Source organism: Vigna unguiculata, chromosome 7 (assembly GCF_004118075.2).
Source record: "Vigna unguiculata cultivar IT97K-499-35 chromosome 7, ASM411807v1, whole genome shotgun sequence".
Taxonomy (NCBI): Eukaryota; Viridiplantae; Streptophyta; class Magnoliopsida; order Fabales; family Fabaceae; genus Vigna; species Vigna unguiculata.
In genome coordinates this window covers 1,003,584-1,024,032 of record NC_040285.1, presented here as the reverse complement: position 1 = coordinate 1,024,032, position 20,449 = coordinate 1,003,584, and the positions used below count along the sequence as shown (strand labels likewise).

General features: G+C 28.8%; 2 protein-coding genes across 2 annotated transcripts; one reads left to right on the top strand and one right to left on the bottom strand.

Moving 5' to 3' along the window:
* Window positions 1-4,740: 4,740 nt before the first annotated feature.
* Window positions 4,741-10,210, top strand: LOC114189625 (oxidation resistance protein 1-like). Its single transcript, XM_028078247.1, has 8 exons — window positions 4,741-4,926; window positions 7,126-7,493; window positions 7,951-8,023; window positions 8,131-8,211; window positions 8,302-8,365; window positions 8,928-9,015; window positions 9,141-9,225; window positions 10,046-10,210. The coding sequence occupies exons 1-8, from the start codon at window positions 4,768-4,770 to the stop codon at window positions 10,088-10,090; spliced, it is 963 nt and encodes a 320-aa protein (XP_027934048.1). The 5' UTR covers window positions 4,741-4,767; the 3' UTR covers window positions 10,091-10,210.
* Window positions 10,211-10,581: 371 nt separating this feature from the next.
* On the bottom strand, window positions 10,582-18,732 carry LOC114191988 (pre-mRNA-processing factor 19). The gene is made up of 18 exons (XM_028081483.1): window positions 18,577-18,732; window positions 18,350-18,435; window positions 17,640-17,711; window positions 17,435-17,497; window positions 17,094-17,180; window positions 16,743-16,890; window positions 16,384-16,505; window positions 15,968-16,084; window positions 15,778-15,873; window positions 15,645-15,704; window positions 14,800-14,874; window positions 12,457-12,561; window positions 12,081-12,200; window positions 11,917-11,994; window positions 11,741-11,837; window positions 11,589-11,640; window positions 11,375-11,445; window positions 10,582-11,275 (listed from the first exon to the last, which is right to left on the bottom strand). Exons 1-18 carry the CDS (start codon window positions 18,587-18,589, stop codon window positions 11,160-11,162), a joined length of 1,578 nt encoding a protein of 525 aa, XP_027937284.1. The 5' UTR covers window positions 18,590-18,732; the 3' UTR covers window positions 10,582-11,159.
* Window positions 18,733-20,449: the final 1,717 nt, after the last annotated feature.

Genomic DNA, 20,449 nt, shown 5'->3' with positions numbered 1-20,449 from the left:
TTTACTGTGATGTCTAAGATCTTATTTGAAAAATAAAATTGACAACAAGTTGAAAATATTAATATATAATAATAATATTTTTTGACATATTTTTATTATAAAATATTTAACAATTTTATTGAAACAAAAATAAGAAAAATGAACCGCACCAAACTATAGACCATTGATTTCATTTATTTTAAATTGAAATTGAATTGAATACACGTAATTTTTGTTTTTGATTGGACTAAAAAGTCAAACTAAACTGAAAACGTGGTGTCGATTAATATAAAATATTACGATAATAGTAATTAATATAATACTTAACTTTTAAACTTTTCTTACAACGTACTTAATTTTAACTTTTCTCTTTTTCTTTTAATTTATAAATATATTATTAATATAAAGAAAAACACATTTATATGTTATATATAAACTTTAATGAAATTACTCTAAATAAATTGCATTTTGTGACTACATGTTTTTCCATTAATAGAAAAGATAGTTTTAAAATTATAAATGTTAAAATTCTTAGATATATTTAAGGAATATAAATTTTAATTTTAATTATTTTATCGTTTATTTATTTTTTTGAGTTTATGAAATTATATGTTTTTGTTTTTCTAATTGGATTTTCTTAGTTAGAAAGTCATTATATTTCTAATTGTAATAAGTTAATTTTTTTATTTTAATTTTTTTATATATTATCTCGTTTTAATTCTATTTATTAGTATTTAAAAAAAATTAAAAAGTTCAATTAGCTGAGAAATTTAATTTTTCAACTGATTCAACTTTTTATTAGTGTTTTTATTAGAATTTTGAAAGTTTTTGTGACATCTCATCTTTTACTTAATTATCTCAAAGTTGTTGTTATTGTTTAAGAAACAAATATCTAATAAGTAGGACGAATTGAACTCAATTGTTAAGTCTATTTTGATTTGTTTTCTCTAACAATAATGTGAAGTACTAAATTGTTAAGACTGAATGATGAGACTTAAAACGTTATGTTCTTTTGTTTTGTTTAAGTGTGGATAATATATATATATATATATATATATATATATATATATATATATATATATATATATATAATTTGATTAATTAATGAATCTATTGGTTTGGAATGAAAAAAAGAAGAAGTTTCAATTGGTGTTTAATCCATGTTATAATGATACAAATTGATTTAACTACAATTTGTGATTTTATTTGAAATTTTTGATGTTTTTTTACTTATGTAAATGTCCTTTGAGCATATATAATTTATGTATCTAATAATTTAGAGGTGTCAAAATGAGCCAGTCCAGCCAGTTTTGACCCGATCCTTTTTGACCCATTATAAATGGGTCGGATTGGACTGGTTTGTAAATGGAAAATGGGTTCGTTAGCAACTCGGCCCGTGGACCAGTTTTGACTTTTTTTTTTAAATTGAATGTCCAAAAATCTTTGTCTTATTTTTTTATCAAATCATTTTTTTCATCAATTATTTGTGTTAACAATGTTGATTTTAATTAATGTAATGACGAAATCTGAGATGTTTTACCGCAAAAACAAAAAAAAAAAACTTGAAAATAGTTCTACCCAATATTTAATGTAGGAAAAATATTACAATCATTTAATAAATATGTAAAACTTAAGAAGATTCATACTTACAAAAACAAAAAGTAAAACAAAACAAAACTTTTATTATGATTGTTGGTTAGTGTAGATAAAATACTAAAAAATTTATACTTGAATTGAATGTTGTAGTTGTGTACATATATAGCTCCAAATGAAATGTGTTCCTAAATTTAATTAGCGTAAATGAATATCGATGATATTTTTTGCACTTTAACAGAGAGTGTTTTTTCTCATTTTGAATCACATGTTGCATGTGAACCTTTTTTTTAACTTAGAAGGCCCGCGGGTTGGCCCGCAGATTGACGAACTAAACGGGCCAAATTGGTACGAGTTGACGGGTTCTATTTTCTAACCTGACCTGCTTTTTTTTTGCGGATCAACAGGTCAGCCCGTCGGACCTGGCCAGTTTTGACAACCCTTTAATAATGATAGAGTCTTCTACTCAAATTGAAGCTTAAATGAAGGAGATGTTGAAATAACAATTTTTTCTACAAGGTTTTCATTGCTTAAACATTAATTTAGACATTAAAACTTTTAAGTGAAAAAAATTATTGTTAATTTTCTTCCCATAAGTGGAATATCACTTAAATGCTAATCATAATTAGTCTATAATTTAATAATAGAGACTAATTTAGCATAAGTATCCGGTTAAAACATTCATAAATAAGATTAAAGACTAATTTTGTTTCTAATTCATAAACTAATAATTATAATTTTTTTCATAATAAAAATTATATTAAATATCAATAATTTTTAGTTTATAGAATAATATCTAACTTTATCAATGATTAATTATTTTTCTTTTTGAAATTGATTGCTATTTAACAATATTTTCTTGTAATGAAATTTTATGTTATTTTTGTATCATTTATATTTATTTGATTATATAATATAAATATACACATGTACATGTAATTGTATGATTTTATTAAACTTTAAAACTACAATTTTTTTATGATGTGCATTTTATACATTATATAAACACTATTAAAAAAAAATATATTTTCTACTTTTTGAAATTTTGTTATAAAAAATAATTTTCAAGAAATTGCTACTAATATATTTTCAAAATATTCTGTACTAAATATTTTACATACAAAAATTTATAAGAAATACTTGCGAAATTTATGATGTTATAGAAAATAATTATTCTTAAAAGAATTATTTGTGAATTAAAACTCATAAAAAATGATAAAATAATCGTTTCTTGCAAACTTTTATAATAAATTTGTAAGAAAAATCTTATGAAAATAAAAAATTATAATGGTGATATATATTAAATATAATAAATATATTATATTTAATAAATATTGGAATAAATAATACTAAAATATTCATTTAATGAACATTGAAATTAACAATAGCAAATACTCATTTAATAAATATTATGATGAATAATATTAAAGATTTATTTAATAATTATTGAAATCAATAATACAATAATCTAGTTAATGAATATATGCTAAAATGTTCGCTACTACTGTAAAAATTCATATTTTATGTCAATTTTGTTTTGAATTCTTTTTTATAGGAAATATTTATAAATTTTTTTGTAAAATATTTTGTATAAAACACTTTTCACAACAAATTTTGTATAAAATACTTACGAATTTTATAATTTTGTAGGAAATAATTAACCACAAAAGAATTTATTGCCAATTAAAATTCTTAGAAAAAATAGAAGGAAAATGTCTTTTTTTGTAAATTTTTTTAATAAATTTGCAAGAAAATTCTAATATAATATGAGAATTTTTAGTAGTAATTTTTTTTTCATACTAAAAGGTTTAACAATTGTCTTCATGTAATAAATCATTTCTATTTGTGTCTTAACAAATTTGGTTGCTTGCATTATTTGATTTTGAAAATTAACGGGTGTTGGCAATTATTTATTTATTTATTTAACATGTTTTAGATTCTTATACAATATATCGCTTATTATTGTTGTTTTTGGTAAAAAAAAACTTTTTATGGTTTTTATTTTTAATACATTTACTAAAATTCGAACGTTCTAATTCTAACACATCACGTTCGTCTATGGAATTTAATGATATTCTTTTCTAGTAACTTCTTTACGAAAAAAATATAAATATGGCTCACGAAATGCCAACCTTCGTATAAGATTCTTATTAATTTCAAAATACAAGTAAGAAATACTAATAAAGAATTATATTTAATAGATTTTTCTTTACCATTAATATTGTTAGTGATTTTTGGTCCCTAGTTCTTTTCATTTTAGTAAAGACTTATAATAAGAAATATCTAGAACATAAAAACCATTACAAAATTAGCTGTCACTAAACACAAATAAGTATTATTAAATTTAACATATTATTATCATTTAAACTATAATTAATTCGAAGTAATGTATTAAAACTATAGACAAATCAAAATGTGATGTACTTTTCAAACTTTAGCTAAAATACTAAAGGAAAACAAACAAACAAAAATTGTACAGAAAGCAAAATTTGTAAGAACTTGTTATATAAAAAAGGAAAACATGTGAAAACCGAAATTGTTAAACTTAAACGGAAATAAACCTATTATATTAAAACCAATCCAATCCATTATTTTAATTGTAGTACTAAAAAGAAAAATCATTATTTTTTTTAAATATAATTAAATATAATTAAATTTGATTAGACCCAATTATTATAAGACAATTTACGTTTCCATCTCTTCTGAAAATATATCATTTTTCATCTGTATAACACATTTTTTAAGGTGACAATGAAAATAGATAAGTATTATGAAAGTCATAAATATATTCATCTCATGGAAATGGTCATAAGAGTTACAAAATTCAAATCATTTTTAAAAAAAATAAAATCCACATTTTTTGTTTATTAAAAATAATTTTAAAGTGGTAATGCTTAGCAATTAATATTTTCATTAATACTAGCAAAGTTAACTTTATTTTGTTATAAATTTGATAAGTTCACAATGAAAGTAGATAAGTATTGAAAAGTGGTAAAGAAATGATAAGTATTAATTAAGTCTTTGAAATGATAATGATTATAGATTATGATGATAATCTAATCCGAAATTACCATTTATTCACATATCAAACACCAAAAATGAGTGTCTATAAAACATGAGTGTTATGATTTGGTGTTTATCAACTTTGCTTTGCCCCTTATATTTTGATATGTCATATTTTTTAATTTTCATTGAATGGGGCAAAAGCAAAACGTTGATGAAACTCACACCAGTTGCTTTGATTTCCTTTCGTTTCCGTCTCTACCAAAAGTGTTTACTTTGAAAGAGAAATTGAAACATTATTTTTCTTCTGTATTTGGTGAATCTCCCAAGTCCTCCACCAACCATACTCAGGTTCTGTTTCTTCTTTTCATTCTCTTTTTCTTCTAAATACAAGCATAAATGAAGGTCCTCCTGCTATGGTTTTACTAATCTGCATTTCTTCTCTGTGTTTTTTTTTTGGTGATTTATATCTCCAAAGTTCGAGTCTTTAGTTGGTGTCTCCATAATTGAAAAAAAACGAGTGTGTGTTATGTGGATGCCTGTATATTGGTTTTGTGTTCGTAGATTAGTAAATAGAGGTGTCAAAAGAGGAGTTTAGAGAAAGCGATGTAAGACGAGTTATGCGGATCTAAAAAATAAAATTGAGAAAGGTTAAATATTTTGATTAATTGGTTGTTTAGGCGTGTCCCACATAATTCACAATTTCTGGATCAACGATTGTGTGGAATGGGTTGATCCGCATAATTAACATTCAACAATATTGATCAAAATGAACGTAACTCACTTAACCTACATATTAAACGAGTTTAAGCTAAATTGAAGGTGATATAACCCGTAACTCACCACCAATAATCCTTTATTATTAATTTTTTTTCATAAGTTTTTTTTATTGTAATTATTTATTACTTTTAATTAGGTAGATTAATAATTTGATTTTTTGTTTTAAAAAAAAGAATGTTGTTCAATAATATTTGAATAGTTTAGAAATTTAATATATTTATTTGCCAAATTATGTAGGTTGGCACTTTAATGTTTCACTAGTATCTTTATAATAATGTTATATGAAATAGATGAACACTTTGATTGTATTTTTATTGAGTCAATTCACTCTATTTATATTGTGTTAAATATAAAATATAAATTAAAATAACAAAACATTATTAAGTGAGTCAATCTACCTAACTTATCAACTTGTGATCAGTCAAATTAGGTTACAAAATTTTTAACTTATTTTTAGTTGAACTTGTCACAAGCCAATATGTGTAAACTTAGTTAACTCATTTTCACAACCCTAACCTTTTTTACCTTAACAACTTTAAATGTATTCAAAATCTCTTACTTGCCATATAAATTGTAACTCTTATAATTTGGATTGAAAATTTTATGGTTAACACAAATTAAATATATTAAATTTGTTTTTTTTAATTAAGATTATTTCATTTTTTTTAAATATTTTATTTGAATAAGTTAATTTAAATTCAGTTAATTTAAATTTCTCTATATGAATATTTCAATTATCATTAAATATGTTTTTTAATATCAAATACTATTTAATAATTTAAAAATATCATGAAATGATATTATTTAATCAAAATTAATTTTAAGTGAAAGTTTCTTAGAAGGTCTTATTTGAAGTCAACAAAAAATCTTATCTTTAATATTGGTCAAATTGATTGGAGTTATTTTTTAGGTGACTTTGTTTATTGACATCGGTTGAAAGCTCATTCCATCTCACATTCATAATATTCAAATTGACTCAAATCTTTTTCAAAAGATAAGAGAAAAGTAATGGTTGATCTTGGTCTAAAAAATAACCTTCATGATATCGATAAAAAAAATAATCATTGATCAAATTTAACTTGAAAAAATCTTTCCCAACGACTGAAACAAACCATGACAACTTCATGATATTTTAACTTCAATCAAGAAAAAATCAATAATATTTAAATTGAGGTCGACCCAATATCATCCTAACCTCGATCAAACTTAGGAAAAACAAATATAAATATGCGATTATATATATATATATATATATATATATATATATATATATATATATATATATATTTCAAATTCTCGCTTAAATTTGAAATTTATATAATTTTAATTCTTTTTACAAATTCTAAAATCTTAATTTTTTTTATCCAAAACAATATATTTTGTTACCCAACATTTAAAATTATATACTAAAACGAACTATTCTATAACAGGTTATCAAAAATACACATTGTTAATCTAATCTTTAGAAAGAAAAATGAAAAAAAAATACGGCTAGAAGTGAATTTTAAATTTAATTCAACTTCACATAATTGACTTCTAAAATGAGATTTGTATTTCACTTATATATTATAAAATTATTTATCTTTAGTTAACGTAAGACTTCAAACCGTGACAAATAGAAAAATAACATAAAAAGAATATATGATTCCATCTCTTTTTTGAAATTTAGATTTCTTTTCATACTTTTTCTGTATTGTTCCACTGTCTTCAAACTGTATCGATAAATTACAACATTATTTAACATTTGACAAAAGGTTTTTGTCTGTGTAGGCCGGGTCCTATTCTAAAAAGGGTACATCTTTGTGTTCATATTGGTCAAAAAAATTTGCTTCGGTTGGCTTGAATGGATCCAAGAAAAGAAATCAAAATCCAATTTCAATTGGAAGTAACTGTGAAAATTTGGACAAGAATGGTGATATCTTGGACAAGTATGGTGATTCTAGTCCCATGAGTAAGAGCAAGGATTTACTGAATGATAAAAGTGATGACAAAGATGAACAGCATTCTCCAACAACTCCCAATAAGCCTCTTCCCAATTTCACTGATCATTCTACTTTCATTTCTCCTGAGTTGAATGATTTTTTTGAGTCCTGCCTCCCTAATATAACAAAAGGATGTCAAAGGGTCCTACTTTACAGGTAATTTTGTGCTTTCTGCCTTTTACTTTCTGCATCTGTGTTGAAATACAAAGTTAAATATATTTTTAGTCTTAAATCTTAACGTGAACTTATAATTTGTTATTGTCTGAAACTTTGGTACAATTTGGTTCTTAAATTTTTAAAATAAGTGAATATAATTATTTTTACTCAATTGTGTTAAAACGTGTTAAGCGACTTTTTAGGTTGGTCTTTAAGTTATTTACACTATTTAACATATTTTAATTCAAATGTTAGTCTGAAAGATCGATCAACACCTAAAAAAAGTTAACATTATCAAGTTAAAATGATTATATTTATTCATTTTTAAAGTCGAAAACGAAAACATATCAACTTTACAAAAAGAGACAAATTTCAATTTTGTATCGAGTTTAGGAACTAAAAAAATATTTAACTTTTGAAATATGGATTCAACATGACTTGTTTGAACAATGGACAGTTCCATGAAACATGGCATATCACTTCGTACACTTCTTCGCAACAGTGCCAAACTGTCTGGTCCTGGTTTGCTGGTATGTGAACCTTTTATGAGTTAAATACATGTCTTCTGTCATGATGTTCAGTGGAGATTCACTAACTGCAGATTAATGTATTTGTTCTGTTTTGCCAAAACATTTAGATTGTTGGAGATACACAAGGGGCTGTGTTTGGTGGACTCGTATTTTGCCCCTTGAAACCTACTTTCAAGAGGAGATATCAAGTATGAAAACCTTTTCTTTTTCTTTAGTTAATGCTATTATCCTTTCACATCTTTTGAAATTTGATTTTGTTCTGTTTTCTGTCGTAATAGGGGACAAGCCAAACTTTTGTATTTACAACTGTATATGGTCAACCAAGGCTTTTTCGACCTACCGGTATGTTGGGTTATATTTTTGCATATGCATATGCTCTGATATCACTGTTGGTTGTAGTTCTAGATATATATGACATTAGTGTTACACATATAAAATATTTGACACCACTTTAATCTCAAAATCTTAAGACAATGATGTTATGAGTCTTTATTCTTATATAATGTTTAATTTTGTCTATTTTATCTAATATGAGACTTTTGACTTACACTTAGACTATTCCAAATAAGGTATGGGTACTTATTGATTAATGTTTAAATTAGCGTTAACTATGTTTTAAGATATTGCGTGTCAAAATTTATATCAAATTTTACTTCAAAATTTATCTAATTTGACATGTGGCATATTCTAGATTTTGACGCAATTTAAAAGACAATTGATTTATTTCACTCACCTGATTAATCATTTTCAGTTTAGACTATTATTCCTGAATTGAAACATGTAAATTATCAGTTTTGCAGGGTATAGGTATCTCAGTCTTTTATTTTAAGCATGAAAAAAGTTGTTTCATTCTGTCCAAGTTCCTTTGAATTATTGAGATTCTGATTTTGTATGTTCCTTGTAGGTGTGAACAGGTACTATTACTTATGTTTGAATGATTTGGTTGCACTTGGTGGTGGTGGAAGTTCTGCTTTATGCTTAGATGAAGATTTGTAAGTACTTCACTCACTTCACTCACTGCTGTTACTTAACTGTTGTTAAACCAAATTATTGATTTTTTAAGTAGCACTAAACTAATTGAATTTCTGTTCTTTATTGAATCCTTGTGGTTGGAAAGGTTAACTGGAACCAGTGCACCGTGTGATACATTTGGAAACATGTGTTTGGCTCACACCTCAGAATTTGAATTGAAGAATGTTGAGGTGATGCTTACTACAGAAGTTAATTTGTAGCTTAAATATATATATATATATATATATATATATATATATATATATATATATATATATATATATATATATATATATATCTTAAATTTAATTTACTTTTGTGCTTTAACGGAAAATTTGATTACCTTTGAATTTAATATGTAAATATGTCATTCATTTAATGGTAATAGGGTGGTGATAATTGCTCAACATCATATTAACAAAGATATTATAAAATTAGTTCGTGCTAAAATGGTGAATAACAGAGGCTACAATGAGAAATATTGGATAAAAAGGAGTTAAAGGTGTTGTTCAGGGTTCAAAATTTAGGATTTAGTTGAATAAAGAGAATATGTTATGGTAAAATATGTTATATAGACGAGAAATTTATAAAAATCATTTGATTATTTTAAATTGTAAAATCCTAAGAGATTTTCCCTTAAAGAAGCTTATAAATTATTTTGGATTGTTTGAAATAACTCTTCGATTAGATAGGTACCGCAGGACAATCCTAAGTTGTTTAAAAAATGTCTGAATTGTTATTCAAAATAATAGAACATCTTATTCTCATTGGTTTCTTTGAAATTTGGCTTTTTGATTATCTAATGATATGTGATCAGTTTATGTTATTATCCTTACATGTTCATGCCTTGTTTTATTTTATTTTATTTTTAAGAAAAAAAACTTATAATAAGACATCTCAATTAAGATGATATCTCAAAATATAACATGTTCATGTCTTGTTTTCTTCACTTCTTATTTGTATTACCATAATTATGATTAACTATTTACACACAATTTCTTTTATGTGCAGTTATGGGGTTTCACATATACTTCTCCTTACCTTAATCGACGTTAAGATGAGCACAATAAACAAATTCAACTATCTCTCCTTGGACAGTGAGATGTTAAACAACATATTGTAATCACATGTTATCGTTTTTCGTTGCTTAATGTATGAGACTTATGCTGAATGTCAATATAGATCCTCTCTTTGTTGATTGAAATTAAACAACCGAAAAAGTAATGTGCGTGTTAATTGTTAACGCAGAGGATTTCTAATATAATTACACCTAACAATAAAATTTTAATAGGAGTAAATATAGAAAACAAATATGAAGTCGTATACAAATTATAATTTTTCTTACGGTGATGAAAAAAATGACGAAAACGATGGTAATGAAGAAAATGCTGAAAAAGAAATCATCTCCAACAGCTATAGTGCATAAAATTTAAAAAAGCATAGTACCAAATTGGTATTACTACAAATCATCGATGAATAAGTTGGCAAACAGAAATGGTTCATGGTTAAAATAATGATCTGTCGATAATTAAATAGGCTACAATGAATTTCAAGCAACAAACAAAATATGTTTCAGGCATCCCATTAGTCCAATCGAATGGTCTTTTAATCTTTTACATTACTTAAATGAGAAAAAAAAGTTTTGCTCAACATGATTTTTCATAACTAGTCTACTACAAGTTGATGTCTATTGCTCTTTTTTTTTTTTTTTTAATAATGTCTAATAAATCAAGAAAAGCACCCCGAATAAGAATAGTTACAACCATATAAATTTCCAATGAAATGGCCGAGAAATCAGTTATCTCACTAATTTAACAGTTTACGTTACAAAATTATCTACGGACAACATAAGCTTCGAGGTTTTGAAGACAAGGCAAATATTGCAGCTTCTGTGACTTAGGTTAGCAGCCATGATCAAAGGCCAAGGCATAGTAATGTTGCTGCAGAAAGCCTGAAAGTACATTTGCTCCATCCCTCATACACCATGGTATGTGAGAACCAAGACCAAATAATCAAAGAAACCACTACCTTCATTAACTTCTCCAAATCCATGATTTTGACCAAGCACCAAATGGCAGCAACAGTCACTCCAAAACAACATTTTGGCCTGTACAACTGACGCATTTTATGACTCGGTGGGAGCATCTTCGCCAGGCAAGCCAAATATTCGAAGATTCCGGTCCATTGATCCAACAGCTATGTATTTAGAGTCTGCACCAAATTTTACACACGTGGCCTTACCTGGGAAGAAAAAGTTCGAATGCCATCTTAGTAACTCAAGAAATACGAAACCCTCAAACCCTCAAGGAATAATAAACAATGGGGGAAAAGATACAAAACCTGTTCCGGATAAATCGGGGAAGGTTTTAATACAGTTCCATTCAGATTTCACATTTGCAACTTGGTAAATCCTACATAAATTAACAGGAACTGGAAATCAATTTCAGGTTAAATCTAATGAAAGATATTGACAAAATAACAGGCTTCAGTTGAGGATATTTTTTCTGTAACGTTCTGAAAGTCACCAAACTGAGTACTAGACATTTTTCTTCACCTTATATCAGAGCCAGCAATTGCAAGGTAGGATCCACTGTGGTCGAACTCCACTGCAAGATAACAGAATTACAATAAGCATTTTGAAATAGGTATAACTTTACCGATACATATATAGGTTACATAAGGCCATCCACAACTGAAGATGAATACCAGAGTTTGTTGGTGTCTCGGAATCATATGGAGCAAAATTCCTGAAGTTCTTCAATTTCCGTAGATCCCAAAGCTTAACACCATCATGAGCAGCAGTCTGCCCAATTTAAGAGTACAATAAGAATACTGTACAGACAATCATATCATACTTTTACAGTTCACAATTTCTCACATACCGCAAGGAAGTATCCGTTCTCAGAAAAAGAAATGGCAGTTACTGGACCAGCATGTCCATCGAACCTAGCAACATTTGCCTGCAACCAACGGATGAAGGTATCAACACAGATAACAATAAACACTAGAATTTAACTTCAAACGAAGTAAAAGAAAAATTGTTTACCTGGCTTTTTACATCCCAAATCTTAACAAGAGATTCTGTGGTGCCAGTTCCAAGGATGAGACCATCAGGATGAAAAGCAGCTGATGTGTAGCCTTCAGAAGAACCTGAAGTGTCAAAAACCTACACATCACCATATTACAATAATCAGAATCAGAACTTATATACATTAAGACTGAATAAAAGGTTAAAATCTAATACTTAAAACGGATAAGTTTTAAAGAAACTACAAAAAATATTTACAATCTTCAGAACCCTCTTAAAAGCACTAAATTAACTTTCATATTCTGACAGGAAAAACGTGCCCAACTAAGAAGATTCATGTGCATGCACAGTTCTTCCCGTTATGGACCGTATTACATAAAAAAGGAGACCAAACCTGAGTCAAACATGTCCCTGAAGAAAGTTCATAAAAGCACCAAGAGCCATCAAGTGAAGCAGTCACAAAATAATTATTGGTAGCATGGACAGTGACAGCTTGCACCTGAAAAAATTGAAAAAGTAAATCATTCATGCATCACATGCACAGCATAAACAGGACAGGCATAGTTGACAGGAATTGGGAGAAGCCTTATTTAAAAACAGCAATCTTAAAAGGCATGCGATTTCATGGTTCCATACAAGTAAAATTTATAATGTTGAGTGGATATTATGTTTCAAACTGGACAACACGAGATTACAAAATGGTAAATCAACTGAAAAGTAGAACTGCAGCTACACAGACAACTATTTGGCCGGCCATTATAAGCATTACATTAAAGCAGTAGGAACACTGAAATCTAATGATAAAGAAAATCAAAACCTAGCAGTCAAGAGTTTCAAATAGCTGAATGGTTGTTAGGATATTTACAATATTGCAATTATGGGAAATATGTAGGGGAGATAGGTACAGAATGAATAGAGATTGTGAAGGGCATCATACAAGCGATAAACATTAGCCCTTATATGTAGTAGTAGTACTAAATTCCCTAGATTTTCCAGACATGAAAACAAATCCAATGACCAAACTGAATTTTGGACGGCAACAAGCAAGACTACATCTGGGTGGATCAGAGACAAAAGGAGCCTATCAACAAAAAGATAGGGTAGAACAGAGCCAATCAGTGAAAAAACAGGACAACTTGGCGAATATTTGGAAAAAGAAAAAGAAAGGCTCATTAGTGAAAAAAAAAAAAAAACAGGCTGAAGCAGAGAAAATGCATAAATTTGGTGGAAATTGAGTTCCATGAACTTCGCAAAAAATGGATAAACTATTTTCAAGGTGGATACACAAATGTTTTATTAGAGAAGTGGGGGCTGCAAGGATACTCAAGACTACTAGGTCAGTCACAGAGGCTTTTATACCACGTTCAAATCGTAGTTTAGGCAAAGAATAAGGGTGAGAATTAGATAGCATTCCAAGATATTTCCTACATATTCAAATACACAATGGTATAGCTGCTCACATGAGCAATTGAAACTGATTTTAAAGCTGACGAAGAATTCAATTTTACTTGTATAAAATACTAAAGTGGATGGATTTGACAACTGAATCTGAATATAATTCAGATTCCAACTCCATTATTTGAGAGGATGGAAAATCTAAAAACAAACATACCAGGGTCAGTAAGGATGCTGTTACTAGGGTAAAACTGATTCTTAAACAAAAAGATCAGCAGGGGAATAGTAATTTTTAAATTAGATCTGCAGGAATGTTGGTATCCTGTGTTTGTTTTTTTAGTATCGATAATAAAAGAATAAATTATATTAAAATGAATATTCTGCTGTGATTATTTGTGATATAGATGAAAGCACAAATTATGGGAAATGGCTTCCGCTGAAATTAATGGATCACTCACCACTCATCCAATGACTATCCTATGACTGTTTATGTGGCCAAATCAAACTGGACAACGAGAGATATCTATGGTGAAATTTCCAAAATCCAAATCCAACCAAAGTAGGAAGTATATACAGAATGCATTGCACAGAGTTTCAGCAACTGTGAATTACAGGGTAAGAAACTAAATAAGGTGCTATCTACTATGCTTCTAAGCAGAAAGAGTTTTGTAGAAAGTTTGGAGATCAAGAAATAAAACATTTGGACAAGGTAATTATTTGAGGACATTTTAACTTGGCTCCGATTGTGGAGTTGTGTTTTGAAGAATGTCTACAATCTTGCAAACATTTTACACTAACTTATTTCCCATTCAGCAAAAAATCCATATTAAGCCATATCATCAAACATGGAATGTTATTGATTCAAGTAAAATAATCGTCCAACCCTATAAATAACCTTACACTCCACCAAATCTATCGAAACAACTATCACACAACAAAGACTATGGCATCAGCCCATGGGTAATATTTAATAACATGACAGCAAACTAATCACCAAGTAATGTGAAATAAGTACAACATTGAAGAGGAATTGGGACTAAATTATTTACAAACATCTAATAATGCCAATCCAGAAGCTTTTACAATAAAAATTGAGCCACTCATAAAATCAAGTAAAACACCATGCCCCAAACACTTGATCATATTGCTAACCTAAAACTCATCATGAGTAAGAAAATCGTAGGCCTGCTTCAATTTCATTAATAAAAAAACCGAAATTTAGATATTCAAAAGATAGGAAGGAATTATTTCTGCATAAATACTACAAAAGCAAAATAGGAATGATTTTGTACACGACTTATAACCGATTCTGATAAACTATGGTGACATTAATTTTATTTACCTCTGCTGTATGATCCTTTAAGATGTGCCTGCAGTTATAGTTACCATCATCTGACCCTTGCCACAAACGAACTGTCTGCAATACAAAATAAAAACATTGGGCACTGGAAAATGCAAAGTAGAAACAGCTAACAGATTAGAGAAAACTTCACTTAACTAAGTTCCATTTGTAATTTGATAACGCTAAGTTGAAATAATCACATTACTGACTAAACGCTTTATTACCAAAAACCTAATGTGAAAATTCCGATCAAACTGGTAAGTTACCCTTGCAAGAATCAGTCTTAGCAACATACTACACACTTTAAACTTTTAAGTGCTTTGGATTTCACATTTACAAATAAACCATTATCTGTTGGCCAAGAAAAAAGAACTCATTATGAGAACAAAATGCAAGTAAATTGCATGAGACTGAAAAATGCAGAGTGGAATGTGAATAACAGTTCTCAAACAAAATCTAGCTCGGGTCTGGATGAGAACAATTAATGTAGCAATGCATGGATGGAACATTCTTGTGATGCTATACGATGTCTTCACTTGGGCAGAGAGGGTTAACAAGGCCCCATTTGGAAGAGCTTATTTACAGCTTATTTAGACTTATCTTATGACAGGTTGACTAGACTAAGTGTTCTTGACAGCACATGATATGTCCTTCTGAATTTTTTCACCTTATTATTTCAACGAGCCAGCCAACAAGCTTATACAAAAACAGTGTAACCCTATTTCCCTCTCGATGAAAAAAAAAACTTATATGCAAGTGCTTACACTATTATTTGAACGTATTCATCCAAAAAGACCCCAAATAAAATACTTCCAAGCAATTAATAGTAGAGCATTGCCCTTTACCTTATCTGCTGAACCAGTTAAGATTGATTCACCCTGAGCTACAAACTTTACACTGGTCACCTACCAAAAGCACCCACAATCAGCAAAAAAATTAAAGAAAAGATAACTCCAGCAATTCCAACTGAAATAAAACCTTTTTGGAGTGACCACTTAGTGTAGATAATATCTGTCCTGAAGGTCGATCAAAAATAACAGCATTTGTATCAATACCTCCAGTTGCAATTAAGTCCTGTCAACAGATAATAGGGTGATCCTGGATTACCTCCCATTATTTTTCAAGGGAAAAAAATCAAATAGCCTTTTTGTAAGTTTAAAAACCATACCTTAGAATAAAGGATATCAAGAGATATAATGCCCTGTTTGTTTGTTTTGTGAAAGGGGTGACTAGATATCTGGGTATATGACTCTAGAGCTTCAATAGGAGCCAAAGTGCCAGGAATCTGAAACAAACCAAACCCAATGAACCATAGGCAGAAACAAGTCCAAACATTAAAATCCACATATTAAAAACACTAAATAAATAATTGAAATATGCCACAAAAATTTATATGCACACACGTATATTACAATTTTAGGATGCAAATCAAAGCAATCAAAATGGAATACTACAAGTTAAATAAAATCCAACAAGTAAAAAAGGTTAAACAGAAGAAATGAACCAAGAATGGAGGAAAAGGAAAGTAGTAACAGCGACGGAAACATGTGAAAACGTCAATGTACTTGTATTATCACCAAATACCTGTCTCTTCTTTCTCTGCTGGGAGAGAGCAGCGTTGCAATCAGTTAGCTCAGAAATTATGCTAGAAGATATTCCAGGATGAATTTTCTTTGCACCAGGAGCCAGATCCTCATCCTCAGCAGCTACATGTGAAAAAGATAATCCAGATAAACAATCAAACAACAAAAAGAAGAGAAATAATAGCCACTAGGGAATGTAGGCGTTTGAACACTTTCATCTATAATCTAATAAAGTGCCAAATGTCCCTCAATGAAGTAAGAAGCAGTTGCTTTATGAGAGTTAAATCAAGCTCAGCCTAAAATGTAGTCTGCAGAATTGCAATATATAGAAGAAAGAAAAAGATATCATAATGTCAAAACCTCTTTTCCCATTGCTCAGAACAGGGGCATTTGCAGTTGGAGCATTTAGTGCAGAAACAGGGTACTGCCTTTCTGCTTGTGCAAGTAAAGACCTAGCTTCATCTCGTTCCTTTTTAAGTCTAGCAATAACTCGGCATGCAGCATCATGCTATAGATTAAAACAAATATAAATAATGGCAACTAGGTACTGGAAAAATAGTAAAGCTAATAATAGAATCCTGTAAAAGAAAATTGAGAATCTAAAAAACCAAGAAACATGAAAGTTTTGGTGATAGCATAAAGCAGGAGCTGAGAAATGTAAAGCAGAACTATAAAGGACAATTGTCATATTAATAACTTTGTTGCTCATACCTGATAGAGAGCATGACTTAGCTCTTGCCTTGCCGTGTGCAATTGTTGCTCCAATGCAAAATTAGATAGCATCAAGCCATCCCATTCCTACAAATTAGGCAAACCAAATCATCCTTTGTGGATGCCTATATAATTGTTTTCTTCCAACAGAAACAATACTATACATGTCTAAGCATGCCTAAACATTTATACAGAAAACTTTCTAACAGAAACCATCACTTAACTCACAATCCAATAATGCAGAGCAAATACATAATTTGTCTGAGAAAGAATGCAGCAGACTGTTTCAAGTAAAATGTACCAAAAATCATAAAAAATACTTCATAGCCTAAATTCCATACATTTTGGAACATTCCAAGCATCCCAGGGATGCTAGCTGCCTGGACAGGTCTGGGCTTCACTATCTGCACAAATGATCCTGGTTTGATCAGTACACTGCAAGTGAACTCTTGAACAGTAAAGCAACAGTAACATAGAGGGCTTAGTCTTAGTATAAAATCTACACTCAATATTAGAAGAATACATCTGAAACCATTACCACCATACCTTCCCTGTCTTGATTGGTACAATGTCATCCATAGTCAGTGGTTCGCCAGTAATTGGACACTTGCCATAATCCTACACAGTATTTTTTTAATAAAATTTAAAACACGAACTAAAATCAATAATATAACCTATATACAAGCTTAGAGAACATAAATACAGCATATTATCAAATGAAGTACCACCGCAACACCCAGCACATAGCAAAAGCAGACATCACAACCACTTTAATCAAGTATCTTCTTATTTAAAAATAGCTTCACTTCCCTTCTTAATCAATTACACAAACACAAACAATATTTCAAATTACATTCTTTCTCTCACAATCCTATCCAGTCCCCTAGCCGAATGACCAACACAACCTAACTTTCTGACACGAGCAGACACGAGAAGGGACTATTTTTATTCAAAAAACCGTTTTATCAAAAGAAAGCTTAAAGGATTAGAAGTTAAAAACTCAAATCAAACGGAATCTAAAATCCAGACAAGGAGCTAGAAATTAATTCAAATTTGCTTTCACTAACTTAAAAAAGTGTCATTTCTCATCCCTTTCTCAATGCTCAATTAAAACACTTTTCCTTTACCCTTCAATCAGCTTTCTTTATATCATTCTTCAGTAAATTAAAGAACAAAAATGAACACACATATATATAGAGAGAGAAAGAAGCTTATAAAGAATACAACAAAATACATGGGAGCTAAAGAAGGGCTACCAAAATGTGTCGCTCAATCAAACGCTTCTCGAAAAGAAGACCAGAGTTCCTGGATACAACGGGCTCTTCCGGAACTTCGCCGGAGACTGCAAACACAGGGAAAACAACAACGTAGAGTCAGATCAGCAAAACGGAACCAATTTCACCACGGAAACAACAAAAAGAAAAGTAGAATGAGAGAGAGCGTGTGAGTGTAGAATCAGAATCAGAAGAGAAGAGGAAGTTACTGGAACAATTCATGGTTGGGGACGAGGGAGAAAGAACGCGCGAGAGAGTTAGGGTTTTGGGTTTTTTGGAGCTGTGGGAGTGTGTGTTTGTGTATGAGAGAGGGAAACGGAAGTGACCCAAACTAAGCAAACCACCGCAAATGATTCAGAGAGAGAGACTCATTGATTCGTGTATCTTTTATTACAAGTGGATATGCATCTGCCCGGCCCGGCCCAGATACCCGGACCATTTATGTTTTTCGGGTTCGGATCCAGTAGTTTTAAAAATTTGATGGAAGGTTTGAATAATTTTTTTAATAAGAAGTGATTTAAGTTTATATAATAAACTACTTTTATTTTTCATCAAATTTCTTAGTTTTGGGGACATATGTGTCATTTTAGTAATGTTATTACATTGGATTGGATTTAGATAATATGGTACAAAACAATTGGACTGTAAACTATTGTCGTTATTTAAAATGCATCCATGAAAACTATAAATAGAAACGTTTCAACTCCACGTGAATAACATTTTAAGGTTTTAGACGGTGCAAAATTAATTTTTGGATTTAAAAATGTATTCTAGAATTTTAGGTCATCCACTTTAGAATCTATTTTTAAATTTGGAAATACGTTGTTATTGTGTAGTCTATAATAGATTTTCAAATTATGTAATTTAAAAAATAAATTTGTGAATTATGAGCCTTTTTCATATTATGTTACTCAAAATGTTGTGAACCCATGAACAATTTAAATATTCACTGCAATTATGGGGTGCTGAAAATAAAAATAAAAATTGTGAGATGCTAAAAGAAAGAGTCGTCATTTTCTTACATAAAAAAAATGCACTTTACTTATTAATTCAAAATGTTCCTGATCTATAAACAATTTAAACATTCCTTGCAATAGTGTCGGTGCAGAAGGAAAGCATGGGGTGCTAAAAGAAATAGTCATTATTTGGTTACATCAAAATTGTTCTTTACTTATGTAAACTTGTGTACAGTAAATTGGTATATTAACAAATTAGATGAATGGTTTTATTATGTACTCTACTATGATTAAAAAATATTTTCTTCAACGTTATGTACAATATTAAAGAATTTATTTATATATAAAATAAAATATAAAAGAACAAGAGTGCATAGTTTTATAGCAAATGAAAAATAAAGAATAAAAATGTTTGTTATATTTATACATTGTGACATAAATATTTTATAACTTCTAAAATTTACTTCTCACACGCTTAACAAATCTCCTCCACACATGTTCAATCTTTCAAGAACACTAATGCACATACATAATTTATGATAGTTAAAACAATTTTTTTTATGTTAATTTAATTTTACAACATACATAAATCAAATTATATAAGAAGCATATCTTAAATCTACTTATATGTTCTATTGCATGTAAACACATAATAGTAAGTATCTCACATGATCTATCATCCTTTTATACAATATTTTATTGAGTTGATTCTTCACATTAAATATATTGAATGTTTTATTAATTAAAATTACCTTATACAGTTCAATTTTTTAAAAGATAATGATATTTTAATCATTTTTTTATTCACTTTTAACCCATCATTCCAATCACTATTAGATCATCGCATCAGATTATTAAAAAAATCAAAATAAACAATTAAATGGTAATTAGAGAAATAGATCAAAAATAATTCAAAAAAGTAAGTTAAAATATCATTATGTTATCTTTTTTAACATAGACAACAACAATCCTATGAAATACAAAAATGATAATTCATTTCACACCATGTAAGACAACAACAATTATGTCATTATCAAATATATTATTATATTATGTAAGATAGATTACAACTTCGTAAAATTATATTTTTGTATTAGTGAAAATTCAAAATATAAATATCAAAATC

Coding starts and splice junctions, on each gene's coding strand:
- LOC114191988 (XM_028081483.1), bottom strand. Junction 14,875..15,644: donor TAACTGGTTCAGCAGATAAG/GTAAAGGGCAAT, acceptor TTTGTATTGCAG/ACAGTTCGTTTGTGGCAAGG. Junction 11,995..12,080: donor TTTGGGATGTAAAAAGCCAG/GTAAACAATTTT, acceptor CGTTGGTTGCAG/GCAAATGTTGCTAGGTTCGA.
- LOC114189625 (XM_028078247.1), top strand. CDS start 4,768: ATGGGGCAAAAGCAAAACGTTGATGAAACTCACACCAGTTGCTTTGAT. Junction 8,366..8,927: donor AAGGCTTTTTCGACCTACCG/GTATGTTGGGTT, acceptor TGTTCCTTGTAG/GTGTGAACAGGTACTATTAC. Junction 9,016..9,140: donor TTATGCTTAGATGAAGATTT/GTAAGTACTTCA, acceptor GTGGTTGGAAAG/GTTAACTGGAACCAGTGCAC.